Source organism: Ylistrum balloti, unplaced genomic scaffold (assembly GCF_031769215.1).
Source record: "Ylistrum balloti isolate Yb309-2 unplaced genomic scaffold, AGI_CSIRO_Ybal_v1 Utg370584, whole genome shotgun sequence".
Classification (NCBI taxonomy): domain Eukaryota; kingdom Metazoa; phylum Mollusca; class Bivalvia; order Pectinida; family Pectinidae; genus Ylistrum; species Ylistrum balloti.
Window position 1 is genome coordinate 1005038 of NW_026782363.1, and position 18118 is coordinate 1023155.

The 18118-nt window shown below is 40.1% G+C and overlaps 3 protein-coding genes across 5 annotated transcripts in view; 2 read left to right on the forward strand and 1 right to left on the reverse strand.

Annotated features, from left to right (window-relative positions):
* The window catches only part of LOC132556718 (uncharacterized), a 51074-nt gene extending 49558 nt beyond the window's left edge, over positions 1 to 1516 (forward strand). Inside the window, exon 3 of the mRNA XM_060221160.1 lies at positions 451 to 1516. Coding sequence (XP_060077143.1) covers positions 451 to 941 — 491 coding nt within the window. The 3' untranslated portion in view covers positions 942 to 1516. The remainder of the gene's footprint in view (positions 1 to 450) is intronic.
* A 4831-nt stretch (positions 1517 to 6347) lies between these two features.
* LOC132556700 (MARCO-like protein) lies at positions 6348 to 10541 on the forward strand. The gene is made up of 2 exons (XM_060221135.1): positions 6348 to 6369; positions 9250 to 10541. Exons 1-2 carry the CDS (start codon positions 6348 to 6350, stop codon positions 10539 to 10541), a joined length of 1314 nt encoding a protein of 437 aa, XP_060077118.1.
* LOC132556714 (calpain-B-like) overlaps positions 9207 to 18118 on the reverse strand; it is a 58209-nt gene continuing 49297 nt past the window's right edge. For all 3 annotated transcript variants that reach the window (XM_060221155.1, XM_060221156.1, XM_060221154.1), the window contains 6 exons: positions 17251 to 17309; positions 16547 to 16615; positions 16163 to 16241; positions 13562 to 13678; positions 13296 to 13348; positions 9207 to 12968 (listed from right to left, as the gene is read on the reverse strand). In XM_060221155.1, coding sequence (XP_060077138.1) covers positions 12942 to 12968; positions 13296 to 13348; positions 13562 to 13678; positions 16163 to 16241; positions 16547 to 16615; positions 17251 to 17309 — 404 coding nt within the window. In that variant the 3' untranslated portion in view covers positions 9207 to 12941. The remainder of the gene's footprint in view (positions 12969 to 13295; positions 13349 to 13561; positions 13679 to 16162; positions 16242 to 16546; positions 16616 to 17250; positions 17310 to 18118) is intronic.

Genomic DNA, 18118 nt, shown 5'->3' on the forward strand with positions numbered 1-18118 from the left:
GTGTGTTAGGGAAGAGCAATGTCGCACGAGATATTCCCGGGAAATATCAATACCAATTCTCATGTAAATGTCGACTCATTTGAATGACAATGATCATGTAAACATTGGTTTTTCTTTAATATGTATACAAGGAGATTATGTAATCCATATGGCGAAACCCATTAGCGGCGACAACGTGCACGTGTACTCATAAAAGTAAGTCACGTAAGCGTAGTTGTAAGAAATGACCTTTAGGGGATAAGCTAGACGGTTCATTGTTTCCTTCAATATCCCGGAAGTCCAAGATCCACCGGATTTCTGATCAAGTGAAATTCTACATATTATCGTAACAAAATGAAGCTGACTCATTTGCATGTATCTGTCATGTTTTCAACAAATAAATGAACAATTTTCAACAACTAAACGAACAATAACGGAAAATAATTATGATGATTTCTGTTGCTGTTTCAGATCAACATTATGAGAGGTTACATTCTGAGCATAATCGTAAGGGACCTGACAAAGTGAGGGAAGAGGCAACAAAAACAGAGAAAGAGGAGTTGTCACCACATAAGGAGATATCACAGCCCCCGAGTCTCCCAAAAGAAGAACCCATTCCACCATTTACTAACACAGAGCCAGTAACCATCACTGGCTCTGTGTCCGACACGCAGCTTCATCCTATGATTATTCTACAAGAAATTCCTGTCGTCAACCAATCAGAATCCACATTATATCCCACGCGACCAATTTTGAATGCCAGAACGAGGCACCAAAAAATTCTTCGTCGTCAGATGTCTGATAACGACTTATCTCCCTTTAGTTTGACACAAGAACAGCTACAGGAGATTGTAATACATGCCGCGCCTGTGAATCGGAGGCGAGGTCTCCCGAGGGGGGACAGTACTGCATCGGAACCATCCGCTACAGGTACAACACTCATCAACGTCGCCGAGAAATAGGTCATCTTTGTTATGTACAACACAGATTCTTGGATAAACTTTGGATAATGATATTATACTCGACATCTACAGTGTTATCACAGTTTGTGGTCATGTTGTGTCTTTTTAACTGTAGTATATGTTATCAATATGTCACTATATATATATATACCACGAGAGGTCTTACATATAGAGACGAATTTGTGCTCTGTTGAAGACAATACAATCATATTCTAAGATAAAGATGATGATATTTTTTTGTTTTCGATAGATAATTTAAATCATGTGATATGTCAAAATGAGGCTACATCACCCAATATGGTACTTGTGTGGAGGGAGTGTATAAATAAGACATGTCTACATTCCATCAGAATTCCGTGTACACACATAGAATTTCACATTTCTGACAGGAGACAATGCCTCGTCAGTCAAACAGTGGTAATTTACACGGACACGAAAAAAACAGGGTCGTATCACGGAATCGCAAATCTTTAATATATTCCAGATTTTTTAATCATCTTGTTTGTTCCAAGGAGCAAAGTGGTTGATATGGACATGTGAGTCTTGTGAATACAGTCAATCTTATGTACAGCCAATGGTGTATGTTCTTTATTGTAAAAAAAAAATCGTTAAGAATCACATTCTGTAATAGAACATCAACACCATCCGTGTAACTGCCATCGATTTACACAAGATCGTAATTGTAAATATATTCTTTGTAATGTGATTTGTAATATAACGTCGGTAGTATTAGGCAAGTCCATTTAATGATCCCAAAAGACAAAACAACATTTTTTGTTCTGCAACAAACATAAGAGAAATCATAACTTGTTTCATTTTCAGAAACTTTTGCCGTCTCCTCTTCGTGAGCAGTTTTATTTGGCGTTTTACACTGTGTGCACCAATAATTGTTTTCGGCGTAATATGAAGGTTAAGGCCGTCTGATCGTGTAGGAATATAACTTTTCAGTGTGACAGCACTATAAAATGTGAGGGACACCATGTGACAACGGTTCTAGCGAAGATGTAATGTCCTAAACAAAGTGTTGCAATGTATATTTTGTAGTTATTCACACAGAAAAATCAGAAGTCTAAACTATTCTAGCGTTCTATCGACCTTTTTATGTCAGTTGGTCGTCGATGTGTTTATTTTCGTCTGATTTATTTTTGTGCCGATATTCGTTTGGAAACAGTTTTCGCGAAATCTCATTAAGTCCCATGACTGTTTTCATGCCCAAGGTCCATTAAACTATGGGTAGGCACTGTACAGAAAAAGCACGTACTGATAATTCGATGCAGGTGCGGTATGTTTATTTCTACATTAACGTTGGAATGCCTACCCAGGCGCTGGTCGCTTATGTTCCTCTGTTTTATAGGGTTTCAGTTGGTAAGTAAGAATGATATGGACTACGTCATTATATGTTACTGCTCACAGAACATAGTATCATTTAAAACAACGACAATTTACGTCCTTCACACACAATTGGTCATTGATTCTTTATTGAAACTGGTTTGTGATGTCTTAATTTCGTCTGTCCTCATACACCTTTGTACGTAAAAGTTATCGTGTCCGAGCCGTATTTTGATATTTCATCTTAATTTCGTCTGTCCTCACACACCTTTGTATGTAAAAGTTATCGTGTCCGAGACGTATTTTGATATATATGTAACTCTTCCTGACACTTCACATGGGTAGATATTTGATTTTGTTTTGTAGTTCTAATGTATCATTTCTAATTGAAAGTTTTATTTGGAGAATAATGCTGATATCACCTGATTGTACATAATGTATAGATTCATACACTGTTTATATAGTTTTAAACTAATCAGTAGTTTGGAAGTTGTATCCGGCTACCAGTCATTTGAAATGTTTGAATCTAAATAATTCAATATTGTATGTTTCAATATGTCATAGGTACAAGTTTAATTATACCGTCATTAATTAGAGAATATATTATATCGTATCGTATGTACATACCGACTCTTCATCCTGTAAGCGCTGTGGACGTCTCTTTCCATATGACTTCTGAACGGCGCATCACAGTATACTGCTGTCATCAGCTTGGCAAATCCCCCTGAAAACACTCGACAGTCTACAATCTTAAACACGATGAAAACGTCAAAAATAATAAAACTGAAAAGTATTTTACTGCCGACAGGCAAGTGCGTGATTTTCTTCGTATTTTGAATGTATTTTAGATTACAAAATCGGCTGATACTAATGCCACATTTCAAATTAGAAACATTGCTGAAATACATGAACGCACTGTTATATCTACAATGTTCACGTTTGAAGGAACACTCGGTCCTTATATACGGATAGGATGGTGCAGGATACATTCAAATGGAGTGGCTAGATATGTTAGCGTGATCCAGCGTCGATATATCGTCAGCAGAGTCCCTGAGTCGGCTGCCGACCGACGGCCGCAGTTGTGGAAGGACAAAAGTTACCGCCCTTGCATCTGATCGTCATATTTGCAGGACGAGTTTCTATCGATTACTTGAACAGTGACAGTTAATCCTGGACGAACAGACAATCGGATCAACACTCGCGAAAGAGACTAGATGAATACGGAATTTGGACTTACCGTGGACCTATGCTAAAGCAGTACCATTGCAATCTGTGACGACAGTGTGAGGAACATGAGCGATGGATTCGACTCCAGTGTTATATACGATGTTGTTTTTTTACAGACAAACCCCATTATGATTATGGCGAATGACAATTTGAGTGCGCAAAAGTTTTTGACGAAAGCATACAGCCTGTTTATGTGCCTGTATTGAATGCCGACGTTTGATACTCATTCCAGAGGATAACACAAGACATCACTCCTTGCCCATCTCTCTGGATTTCCTTAGATCTGTCTTTGTCCCCTTGGCCCACACTCTCAACAGAACATTGGTGGGACAGCCTTGACTGGCGCATTGGCAATGTAACCCCAAAAAGACTTTCGCACTATAAACATTCAGGAATGAAGTGTCATCCATTGGCTTGAGATACAAATACTCGTCAGATCCATGTGTCGTCGATGTTTAGCTGTTGAAGACGCCAATGGCGTAGAAGTTTATGAAACCATCCTGTGAATTTCCTATGTGACTCTGTGTAATCTCTACAGTACCCATGCTGACTACATAATCGGATTAAATTTGTGTCGGAAGTGAAAATGATTAATTTATTGTATGAAATATACATGAAAGATTAAAACAAATTACTAACATTATCCTCTGTGTTTAATTTCTTACGTACTTTCTCTGTTGACTTTTGCTGTACCGACGTAAACGTGTTTTACAAACAACTGCCTGACGACATGACCAACGAAATGGAGCAACTTGGCACATAATGGAATAATAAATGGTAGTTTTCAGTCCAGGTACGGAACGAAAGTGGGATACATAATTTATGAAATTTCATAAAGATTTGGAAATATTTGTAAATATACCGTTTGCAAGGACACGCATTTAAGAAATTACAAACCTCCACGCAAACTGAATGTAGAGTGTTAATTGTACAAAAAGTTGAAATAATTTGGTAGATTTAAACGAATGTAATCTCAAGGTCGGACATATGCCACGAGGTCCTTAACGTACTACGGAATTATATCAGGATACCGTTGTCCAACCAATCATTGTCTGAAGGCAGTATTAACGCCATGCTTTAAAGATATTCCGATCCTGAGCAGTTAACTAGGCCACTTAGTTTAACCAGTGTAGTAGACTTCAGGAAAAACACAGGCAAGAGACGACGGCTTTGTGAAACACACGAGATATAGTCTTCTTAGCAATAGACAATTTTGTTAAATTCCCGGAAGATCGACACATTTGACAACTGGATTTCATGGACGCCTTTGATAAAATCCCACATCAGCGACTTTGAGATAAACTGAAGGACTCGGCAGTTCAGAATCAGAGTGATAAAATGAATAAGGGATTTTTCAATACAGTGATAACGAGTTACAGGCAATGGCGACCCGTCACACAGATAATCAGTCACACGCACCCTTTTCTTCTCCTGCACCACTGATAAAGTGAAACGAAGGGAGTAATTCCGGGAGATGGCAATAGTTGTAGGCGTCATCCCCCATTAAAAGGAAGAATATTTTGCCCTTCAGGGATCTATCTCTACTACTGCGGATGATAACACTGATAGACTGGAATATCTAAGGTATTAAATTAGTGACGAAATTGGGGGGAAATCAAATATACATTAAGAGTACTAATTAACCAAGATGGCTGCACAATTTTCACATAGATTATAGAAAAATTATTCAATTTAGACTAAAGATGAAAAGGTATAAACACTAAAAACGAACGAAGACAAATGATGGAATGAAAATGCTACTCAAAAAGCACTTGATAAAATGGCCCATGTTTTGAAATGAAAGGCTCAAAATAAGACAGAGGGAGAGAGAGATCTTGAGATGAGATTCAAACTAGCCCAATGGGAATGCCACTTTGGAAAACACAGCTTCATTATGTAACGCTAGATTGCTGAAAGTTGAGATCAAATGTTGGGGAAAATGCAAGATTCAAGGAAGATTTCATATATCATCGAATCCATTTTTTTTTCAAAAATCATAATTACATAACATAATACATTCAAAGGATAGAAGAAACGCAGGGTAAAATTTGAAGATGATTCTAGGCAAGACGTCGAGTATAATGTTCAATATGTTTAAATAAGAATGAAGATTAATCCATACAGAACAAACTGCAAAATCAACTATTTGTATCTGGTTAGTGATTTAGGAATGATTGAAGAGAATTGAAAGAGAATTCTGTAATCGAAATGGAACTGATTATGGGAGCTGGCTAGTCAATACCAGGTATGTCGCCCATTCGCTCTCTCCACAGCCCTGATTCTCCAAGTCATTGAGTTCATAATTGAGTTGATCCTCCTCATTGCGATGTTTTCACATTCTTCAAAAAGGGCCGCTCTCAGTTGGGTCAGAGTAACGGGGGGAGGCTGGCGTCGACGAACCTGTCTATCCATCTGTTCCCACAAGTGCTCAATAGGGGAAAGGTCGTAGCTGTATGGCGGCCAGTCCAGTGGGTGGATATTGTTGTTAGTGGGAAAGTCGCGACAGATCCTCGCTACATGGGGCCGAGCATTATCCTGGTGGAATGTGGTTGTTTTTCTGCAATAATGCGACAACATGAGGTTGGAGGATCTCATCTCTATACCTAGCGGCAGTTGAATTAGCCGCTGCCACAACAAGTGGTGATTTAACTCCATGCGAGATTCCTCCCCACACCATAACCGATCCATCCCCAAACCTATCCGTATCTACTACGCAAGTCGGCAAAACGTGCTCCACGACGTCGACCGTCTGTTGGAAAAAAGGTTGCATCGGGATTCATCAGTAAACAAGACCTGCCTCCACTTCCTCAATGGGAATATTCTGGGGGCATGTGCCTCCACCCAAGCCATATGACGCTGGCGACGAGCAACGGTAAGGGGCAGACCCACAAACTGGTGATGTGCCCTCAGACCACCTCCCCGCAATCGTTTCCTTACAGATTTTGCATGGATAGGACGATTATGAGTACCTATGGCATGAAGAACAGATTCAGTTTCAGTAAGGTGCCGATTGCGCAAATGCGCGAGTCAAATAAACCTTTCCTGACATTGTGATATCACGTGCGGACGCCTAGGTCTAGGTCCGTCAGCAACCCGCCAAGTTTCCTTTAGACGTCTAACAAGACATTCTATAGTGCAAACATGAAAACCGAAATGTCTGGCAACCTGTATTTGCCTTTGACCTTACATAATCATCGCAATGGCCTGACCCCTCTGAACTTCCGTCAGCCGTGCCATTGTTTAATGCTATCAAAATCTCAATGTCACAACACTGCTGTAAAGAGATTTTCCCGTTTCGTGCTTTCCCTGGAAGACATCGTCCCTTGAGTATATATATAATATCATATAATATATGAATTCATATCACCAACGCGTCTGTTTTCTGTGGTAAACCATTTATATCATCAAAATCTGCTTCTGTGTTCAACCATTTATAACATCAATGCGTCTGTTTTCTGTGTTAAACCATTTATATAATCAAAATCTGCCTCTGAGGTAAACCTTTTATATCATCAATGCATCTGTTTTCTGTGGTAAATTAATGTAATTAATGCTAGAATTCACATGATTAAGAATTATTCTGACAGTCTATCAGCTTCTATGTCTTTGTCAAATGAAAAACAATTACTAAACCATCAGATGAATTCTGACTTAACTCTAAGCAAAGGGACCTTTAACAATGTCTCTGGTGGATGAGGGTTTGTATAGTATACTATCACAGGGGCCTGTAACAATGTCTCTGGTGGATGAGGGTTTGTATAGTATACTATCACATGGGCCTGTAACAATGTCTCTGGTGGATGAGGGTCTGTATAGTATACTATCACAGGGGCCTGTAACAATGTCTCTGGTGGATGAGGGTCTGTATAGTATACTATCACAGGGGCCTGTAACAATGTCTCTGGTGGATGAGGGTCTGTATGGTATACTATCACAGGGGCCTGTAACAATGTCTCTGGTGGATGAGGGTCTGTATGGTATACTATCACAGGGGCCTGTAACAATGTCTCTGGTGGATGAGGGTTTGTATGGTATACTATCACAGGGGCCTGTAACAATGTCTCTGGTGGATGAGGGTTTGTATGGTATACTATCACAGGGGCCTGTAACAATGTCTCTGGTGGATGAGGGTTTGTATGGTATACTATCACAGGGGCCTGTAACAATGTCTCTGGTGGATGAGGGTCTGTATGGTATACTATCACAGGGGCCTGTAACAATGTCTCTGGTGGATGAGGGTCTGTATGGTATACTATCACAGGGGCCTGTAACAATGTCTCTGGTGGATGAGGGTCTGTATGGTATACTATCACAGGGGCCTGTAACAATGTCTCTGGTGGATGAGGGTCTGTATAGTATACTATCACAGGGGCCTGTAACAATGTCTCTGGAGGATGAGGGTCTGTATAGTATACTATCACAGGGGCCTGTAACAATGTCTCTGGAGGATGAGGGTCTGTATAGTATACTATCACAGGGGCCTGTAACAATGTCTCTGAGGATGAGGGTCTGTATGGTATACTATCACAGGGGCCTGTAACAATGTCTCTGGTGGATGAGGGTCTGTATGGTATACTATCACAGGGGCCTGTAACAATGTCTCTGGTGGATGAGGGTCTGTATGGTATACTATCACAGGGGCCTGTAACAATGTCTCTGGTGGATGAGGGTCTGTATGGTATACTATCACAGGGGCCTGTAACAATGTCTCTGCTGGATGAGGGTCTGTATAATATACTATCACAGGGGCCTGTAACAATGTCTCTGGTGGATGAGGGTCTGTATAGTATACTATCACAGGGGCCTGTAACAATGTCTCTGCTGGATGAGGGTTTGTATGGTATACTATCACAGGGGCCTGTAACAATGTCTCTGGTGGATGAGGGTTTGTATGGTATACTATCACAGGGGCCTGTAACAATGTCTCTGGTGGATGAGGGTCTGTATGGTATACTATCACAGGGGCCTGTAACAATGTCTCTGGTGGATGAGGGTCTGTATAGTATACTATCACAGGGGCCTGTAACAATGTCTCTGGTGGATGAGGGTCTGTATGGTATACTATCACAGGGGCCTGTAACAATGTCTCTGGTGGATGAGGGTCTGTATGGTATACTATCACAGGGGCCTGTAACAATGTCTCTGGTGGATGAGGGTCTGTATAGTATACTATCACAGGGGCCTGTAACAATGTCTCTGGTGGATGAGGGTCTGTATAGTATACTATCACAGGGGCCTGTAACAATGTCTCTGGTGGATGAGGGTCTGTATAGTATACTATCACAGGGGCCTGTAACAATGTCTCTGGTGGATGAGGGTTTGTATAGTATACTATCACATGGGCCTGTAACATTTTTTTCTATGGTATACTATCATAAGGACCTGTATCAATGTTTCTAGGGTATGGTATACTATCCTAAAGACTTGTAACAATGTTTATGGGGATGAGGGTTTGCATGGTATAGTACAACTATTTATTAAAAGAAGCCCTCATCCCAAGAAACACTGTTACAGGCCCCTGTGGTTCAAGGTGTGTGGTATACTATAAATGCTGCATAATATATCCTTCTGTAGAAGGTAACCCCTGGCATTAGGCTCTCTTGTGTATGGTAGGCTTACTAACCCTTCCCTTTTTAAAAACCATGGCGAACACATCTGTGATGTCATTCTGATCATGATACACCAACACAGATAACAAAAGGCCAAGGCTACACTTAAGATCCTTTATTAAATCATCCTGCCTCATCTACAGCTCAGAGTGGACACCTAGGCTCTACAGCCCAGAGTGGGCACTTAGGCTCTACAGCCCAGAGTGGGCACCTAGGTTCTACAGCCCCGAGTGGACACATAGGATCTACAGCCCAGAGTGGACACCTAGGTTCTTCAGCACACAGTGGACACCAAGGCTCTACAGCCCAGAGTGGAGACCTAGGCTCTACAGCCCAGAGTGGACACCTAGGCTCTACAGCCCAGAGTGGACACCTAGGTTCTACAGCCCAGAGTGGACACCAAGGCTCTACAGCCCAGAGTGGACACCTAGGTTCTTCAGCCCACAGTGGACACCAAGACTCTACAGCTCAGAGTGGACACCTAGGTTCTACAGCCCAGAGTGGACACCTAGGCTCTACAGCCCAAAGTGGACACCTAGGTTCTACAACCCAGAGTGGACACCTAGGTTCTACAGCCCAGAGTGGACACCTAGGCTCTACAGCCCAGAGTGGACACCTAGGCTCTACAGCCCAGAGTGGACACCTAGGTTCTACAGCCCAGAGTGGACACCTAGGCTCTACAGCCCAAAGTGGACACCTAGGTTCTACAACCCAGAGTGGACACCTAGGCTCTACAGCCCAAAGTGGACACCTAGGTTCTTCAGCCCACAGTGGACACCAAGACTCTACAGCTCAGAGTGGACACCTAGGTTCTACAGCCCAGAGTGGACACCTAGGCTCTACAGCCCAAAGTGGACACCTAGGTTCTACAACCCAGAGTGGACACCTAGGTTCTACAGCCCAGAGTGGACACCAAGGCTCTACAGCCCAGAGTGGAGACCTAGGCTCTACAGCCCAGAGTGGACACCTAGGCTCTACAGCCCAGAGTGGACACCTAGGTTCTACAGCCCAGAGTGGACACCAAGGCTCTACAGCCCAGAGTGGACACCTAGGTTCTTCAGCCCACAGTGGACACCAAGACTCTACAGCTCAGAGTGGACACCTAGGTTCTACAGCCCAGAGTGGACACCTAGGCTCTACAGCCCAAAGTGGACACCTAGGTTCTACAACCCAGAGTGGACACCTAGGTTCTACAGCCCAGAGTGGACACCTAGGCTCTACAGCCCAGAGTGGACACCAAGGCTCTACAGCCCAGAGTGGACACCAAGGCTCTACAGCCCAGAGTGGACACCTAGGCTCTACAGCCCAGAGTGGACACCTAGGTTCTACAGCCCAGAGTGGACACCTAGGCTCTACAGCCCAAAGTGGACACCTAGGTTCTACAACCCAGAGTGGACACCAAGGCTCTACAGCCCAGAGTGGACACCTGGGGTAAATGAAGGCACTGGACAAAAGTGAGTATGAGGTCAAATATGTAGAATATACACATAAGTATGTAAATAACTGGGGAAACAAAAATTACTAAGTCATGTAAATAAACATCTAAAGGTAAATATATAGGTTTAGCATGTATAATGTAAATATTCATGTCACTATAATTTTAAAAAGGGGGCTACCATATATATTGATAGTGTTATAAGTTATTATTGTTAATATGACACCCTCACCGATGTAGGTCAATATATCTACAGCTTTTTGTGTTAAATAATTATACAGAAAAACATATTACATGTCGATATATCACAATACTGATACAAAAAAAAACTGTATTTAGATGGTACCATTATAGACAGATTGAAGCTATTTATTTATATATTTATACATTGCAGCAGAACATCTGTTGTTGTGGTATTTTAACCATGCCTCATCTACAGTAAAATGTAGAAGCTATTTTGACTTTCTGAGATATCAATCCATGACTCCTAAATTTTTAATTTACAGAAATTTGCCATTTCTTGACATTTATGACAAAAAAAGCTCCATAGAATCTGGGTTAAATTCAAAATATCAAATATTCAATACTTAAAATTAAGTCTATGTCTTTATAACAATTAACTATCCAATAATAGTATATATAGCAAGTCACACTCATAATTTGGTCATATCTCTCCATCCTTCTGACCTATCTAAAATTAATTCATAACAACCTTACTAGATATAACTTGTAAAAAAACAGGTGTGAAAAACCAACACACAATATGGTGTTAGACAATATATCATGTAAAATTATAAGCAAAAATCCTTGACCGTAGCTTTTCACACCTAAAGCAATAAAAAGCTAACACAGACATTATTCATGTTTTGTTGCCTTTGAAAGCATCATATCCTGATGTCAGAACCATGCTGGATACTACAGAAATCTTTTGATTGAGTTTACAACTAAAGATATCAAAGTGATTTTATGGTATTTCTAACGACAGACATCAAAATTATGTTAAAGAACAAGAAAAACTTGACACCAAATTGACAATATACTGTAAAAATATAAAGAAATTGATTATTTAAAGTGTTTATTTATTGGAAGCTTACATAATCATGAATATGATAGGTATAAAATATCTCAATAGCAGCTATTTAACAAACAAGAAAGACTAATCACCCAGAAAATCAAGATCAGGCACAGTATGTGGCAGTAAATCATTTTACACTGCCATTTCATAGAAAGACTTTCCCTAAAGTAGAGACAATTAACCGACCTTATAGGCACACAAATTCCATACCCGTTTCAAAACAGTCTATTGCATGTCATTCAACGATTGCATCTACCATTGATTTGTTACATCAATAATATCAGTCATACAAAGGAAGTCATACAAAAATATTAGATATTAAGTTACGGTAGAGACTTTAAATCTCAGAGGAAATAATAGGTCATCATACTAAAAATGACAACTGAACTTTAGGGTAATGTTTAAATAACGGAGCACTAAAAAACTGAGCAAAAGAAATTTGTTACATCATATCACGTGTATCAGCAGTGTGTAAAACATGAGAGATAAATAGTAAAGCTGAATAATGTACTTGTGTTTATGTTAGTGATATCATGACAAAGTATTCTTTCTGAGTTGTCTACCTTAGAAAGGTAAAAGAGAGATTCCTACATATTTAAATGGGATACTATGTAAAACATAGAGGTAGAGCCGGAATCACAATCGACTGTACCTAAAAAAGAAACCTTCTCCATGTTACAGAAACCTCCACGTTACAGAAACCTCCACGTTACAGAAAACCTCCATGTTACAGAAAAACTTCCATGTTACAGAGATCTTTTCTTTCCCCTGTACAGCCTGGTATGACAAGGTGACACTTGAAGCTTGTGTATATTGTGTTGCATACAGAAACATGATCCTCAAAATCAGATGCATATTATCTCAATTATGAACATCAGTAAAAATAGATAACAAAATGACTTTTAAGCAAGCACAAAATGTTTTTTCCCCTAGGATGTTTACCATTAATTACACTCATCAACAAACATCCTGTTGTGGTGGATATTTCAATCATCATTCTCTGATTACAGAGAAACTTGATCTGATTGTTAATACCTTTTATAATTAACATCTTCTTTATAGCTGGTAAGCATCACTTAACCTGGATAAGTTTTACATACTGTCCAAAACATAGATACGACCAAGAAGTTAACACAGAAAGCATCCATCAATATCTGTAACAGATATAGACTTTGTATACAGTTCTTCACTACATGCTAAACATATAAACAGGCTATAGTTGCCAACAGTCTTTCTCTCTTTCTTATTTTCATTTGTCAGAAATGAGACAATACATCCCACTTTTCTTCAGAGTAATCTCCCTTGGCAAGTTAAAAATGTTGGCTTTAGGCATACATGGTGGTCTGGACGAACTGTAAAACGAAGTGATTGTTAAGTGTTCTGAATTTACAGGCCTTCTAGTTGATCTCACAATAAAAGGTAAATCATGTATAAAGGATGAGATTCAAATGTAGTTTGGAGAAGAATATATTGTAATAACCTACAGCAGAATAAGTCAGAGTTTTTAACCAAAAAAACCCATTAATTTTTCATGCAGTACTTAGATTAATAAATCTTTATTTATTGCATATTAAAAAGTATTGACATCAACTTAACAAATCAGTAGTAAAATAGATTAATTTTGTCAAATAAAATGATAAAGTAACTGATAATTCTTATGTTCCTATATCTGTACTTACATCATCAATATCAAAGACAGCCATGTTGCCCTGGGTTCTCGCCTTGAAGGTAGCTACAACCAAGATTAGGACTGATACAGTTTGTGTCAAACCAACATCTGATTATACAATAATTACAGAAAACTTTATAATGCAAATCATATATGAAGTCAGGGTTCCATGGATATAGCTATCATCAGAAAAAAAATGATTACTGATATCATACAATACTGCAAGATTTCGACAACCTCACAAGCCGTTCGCCATCTCGTAACATAGATACTTACAAAGCATGGTCTTGAGACGAATAGCTGCTACAATAAAGTCCCCAAACTCAATCTGGCCCTCTTTGTTTGAGTACCGCATAACCATTGCATTCAGTGACTTGTTGCTGAGTCGGAAACCTGAAAATACATTACAAAAGGTGGGTCAAATGCTGTTATGTCTTCATCACAGTCTGGGGGTGGGGTGGGGGGTTATGGGGAAGAGAGTGCCCCTAAGATGATAGAATTTAAACATGGCAGGACAGCAGGGCTTTCATAGGCTAGGGTTACTTAGGCAGGTGAGCTTATATGCTTCTATCAACTTTAATCATCTGGCTTTTAACACTTATAAAGCAACTCAGTCTACAGACTTCCACAGCATAAGCTATACACAAGGAGACAACAAAACCTGAAAATTTCCAAAGTAGGGTCTATAGACTTTCATACTAGAGTGTATGAACTGTGAGAGTAGGGCTTATACATATTCACACTAGGGTCTATACACACTGTGAGAGCAGTTCTCAAAGACTTCCACACAAGGGTCCATAAACACTGTGAGAGCAGTAGTCAAAGACTTCCACACAAGGGTCTATACACACTGTGAGAGCAGTAGTCAAAGACCTCCACACAAGGGTCTATACACACTGTGAGAGCAGTTCTCAAAGACTTCCACACAAGGGTCTATACACACTGTGAGAGCAGTAGTCAAAGACTTCCACACAAGGGTCTATACACACTGTGAGAGCAGTAGTCAAAGACTTCCACACAAGGGTCTATACACACTGTGAGAGCAGTTCTCAAAGACCTCCACACAAGGGTCTATACACACTGTGAGAGCAGTAGTCAAAGACTTCCACACAAGGGTCTATACACACTGTGAGAGCAGTAGTCAAAGACTTCCACACAAGGGTCTATACACACTGTTAGAGCAGTAGTCAAAGACTTTCACACAAGGTTCTATACACACTGTGAGAACAGTTCTCAAAGACCTCCACACTAGGGTCTATACACACTGTGAGAGCAGTTCTCAAAGACCTCCACACTAGGGTCTATACACACTGTGAGAGCAGTTCTCAAAGACCTCCACACTAGGGTCTATACACACTGTGAGAGCGGTACTCAAAGACCTTCACACTAGGGTCTATACACACTGTGAGAGCAGTAGACTTCCACACTAGGGTCTATACACACTGTGAGAGCAGTAGACTTCCACACTAGGGTCTATACACACTGTGAGTTCTCAAAGACTTCCACACTAGGGTCTATACACACTGTGAGAGCAGTACTCAAAGACCTCCAAACTAGGGTCTATACACACTGTGAGAACAGTAGACCTCCACACTAGGGTCTATACACACTGTGAGAACAGTAGACCTCCACACTAGGGTCTATACACAGTGAGAGCAGTACTCAAAGACTTTCACACTAGGGTCTATACACTCTGTTAGTGCAGTAGACTTCCATACACTAGGGTCTATACACACTCTGAGAGCAGTAGACCTCCACACTAGGGTCTATACACACTGTGAGTGCAGTAGACCTCCACACTAGGGTCTATACACAGTGAGAGCAGTACTCAAGTCTTACACACTAGGGTCTATACACACTCTGAGAGCAGTAGACCTCCACACTAGGGTCTATACATACTGTGAGAGCAGTAGACCTCCACACTAGGGTCTATACACACTGTGAGTGCATTACTCAAAGACTTCCACACTAAGGTCTATACACACAGTGAGAGCAGTAGACCTCCACACTAGGGTCTATACACACTGTGAGTGCAGTAGACCTCCACACTAGGGTCTATACACACTGTGAGAGGAATAGACTTCCACACTAGGGTCTATACACACTGTGAGAGCAGTAGACCTCCACACTAGGGTCTATACACACTGTGAGAGCAGTACTAAAAGACCTCCACACTAGGGTCTATACACACTGTGAGAGCAGTAGACCTCCACACTAGGGTCTATACACACAGTGAGAGCTGTACTCAAAGACTTCCACACTAGGGTCTATACACACTGTGAGAACAGTACTAAAAGACTTCCACACTAGGGTCTATACACACTGTGAGTGCAGTAGACTTACACACTAGGGTCTATACACACTGTGAGAACAGTAGACCTCCACACTAGGGTCTATACACACAGTGAGAGCAGTAGTCAAAGACTTCCACACTAGGGTCTATACACACTGTGAGAACAGTAGACCTCCACACTAGGGTCTATACACACAGTGAGAGCAGTAGTCAAAGACTTCCACACTAGGGTCTATACACACTGTGAGAGCAGAAGTCAAAGACTTCCACACAAGGGTCTATACACACTGTGAGAACAGTAGTCAAAGACTTCCATACTAGGGTCTATACACACTGTGAGAACAGTAGACCTCCACACTAGGGTCTATACACACAGTGAGAGCAGTAGTCAAAGACTTCCACACTAGGGTCTATACACACTGTGACAGCAGTAGACCTCTACACTAGGGTCTATACACACAGTGAGAGCTGTACTCAAAGACTTCCACACTAGGGTCTATACACATTCTAAGACCTGACATTCTTTCACAACAGGACCAATATATTTCCACATTAGGACTTGTTAACAGACATGGACAGCTTACCACTCTGGTTCAGGGCCTGTCTCAGTTCATAGGAACTCAAGTATCCACTTCTGTCTGTATCTCTGTCCTTGAACACTGCCTGAAAGGTCAAATCTTATATTTAATGTAGGTTCCTACTCAATCAGGTGATTACATAAAATTTTGCTACATAATCAAACAACTGTACACTTTGGCATTTATTGTTTTGAAGGAGAATTCATAGTCAAAAAAGTATCAGAATATTGCGCCCAGATTGATGTTTTCATTAAAAACTAAATGCCATTATCTTGTTAATCGATTCAAGTGACAATAAAGTAACATCATTGAATTCTGTAAAAGTGAGAGAACAACATCACTATGTACAATAACACTTCTATGTCATCACTTCTCCCTGGCAATTCTTACCTTCCATTTCCTCAAGTCATTCCACAAGTCCTTAAACTCGTCAAATCCAAGTTTGCCAGAAAGGTCACCCTGGTGTCAGTTAAGGTCAATGCTTCTCGAATATCTTCGAAATGTTCTTATAAAGATCAATTGTGTACAACATAGGAACATCAAAACAGAAAATGATAGTGTGACCAGATTGTACTGTACATAAGTATATGTACCTAGTTTGTACTGTACATAAGTGTATGTACCTAGTTTGTACTGTACATAAGTTTATGTACCTAGATTGTAATATACACCAAGTAAATGTACCTAGATAGTACTGTACACAAGTACATGTACCTTGATTGTGCTGTACACAAGTAAATGTACCTAGATAGTACTGTACACAAGTACATGTACCTAGATTGTACTGTACACAAGTAAATGTACCTAGATAGTACTGTACACAAGTACATGTACCTAGATTGTACTGTACACAAGTAAATGTACCTTGATTGTACTGTACACAAGTAAATGTACCTTGATTGTACTGTACACAAGTAAATGTACCTTGATTGTACTGTACACAAGTAAATGTACCTTGATTGTACTGTACACAAGTATATATAGATGTATCTAGATAATGGTCTTTATTTATCATACCATTTCCTTGTACTACAAACCACATGGACACCACTAGTTACTGTCAGCGATAGCTCCTAGCTTGTTATAAAGGATACATCATGCATGGCCACCATACTGCGACAACAGTCTACACTGAATCCAGAGAACTTGAAATCTGAAAAAAATAATATAGAAATGATTAAATATCTGTTAATATGATAGTACAACAAACACAATCAAGTCTTTGTATAATACTGTAGGACAAACACAATCAAGTCTTTGTATAATACTTTAAGACAAAACAGCTTTACTCGTGGCAATTATAGGGAGAAATTTCTTCACTGATAGAAAACAACTGGATTACAGTTCATGACTTTCATAATATTAGACAGAGTGTATCTGACAGTTCCTAGTACAAAGTGTATCTGACAGTTCCTAGTACAAAGTGTATCTGACAGTTCCTAGTACAAAGTGTATCTGACAGTTCCTAGTACAAAGTGTATCTGACAGTTCCTAGTACAAAGTGTATCTGACAGTTCCTACTACAGAGTGTATCTGACAGTACAAAGTGTATCTGACAGTTCCTAGTACAAAGTGTATCTGACAGTTCCTAGTACAAAGTGTATCTGACAGTTCCTAGTACAAAGTGTATCTGACAGTTCCTACTACAGAGTGTATCTGACAGTACAAAGTGTATCTGACAGTTCCTAGCACAAAGTGTATCTGACAGTTCCTAGTACAATGTGTATCTCATAGTTCCTAGTACAAAGTGTATCTGACAGTTCCTAGTACAAAGTGTATCTGACAGTTCCTAGTACAAAGGGTATCTGACAGCTCCTGGAACAAAGTGTATCTAACAGTTCCTAGTACAAAGTGTATCTGACCGTTCCTAGTACAAAGTGTATCTGACAGTTCCTGGAACAAAGTGTATCTAACAGTTCCTAGTACAAAGTGTATCTAACAGTTCCTAGTACAAAGTGTATC

What these genes read in the sequence shown, in the direction of transcription:
- LOC132556700 (XM_060221135.1), top strand. Translation starts at nt 6,348, where the DNA reads ATGACGCTGGCGACGAGCAACG. An exon ending in GACGCTGGCGACGAGCAACG is followed by an intron (nt 6,370 to 9,249) that starts GTAAGGGGCAGA and finishes CCTCATCTACAG; the next exon opens with CTCAGAGTGGACACCTAGGC.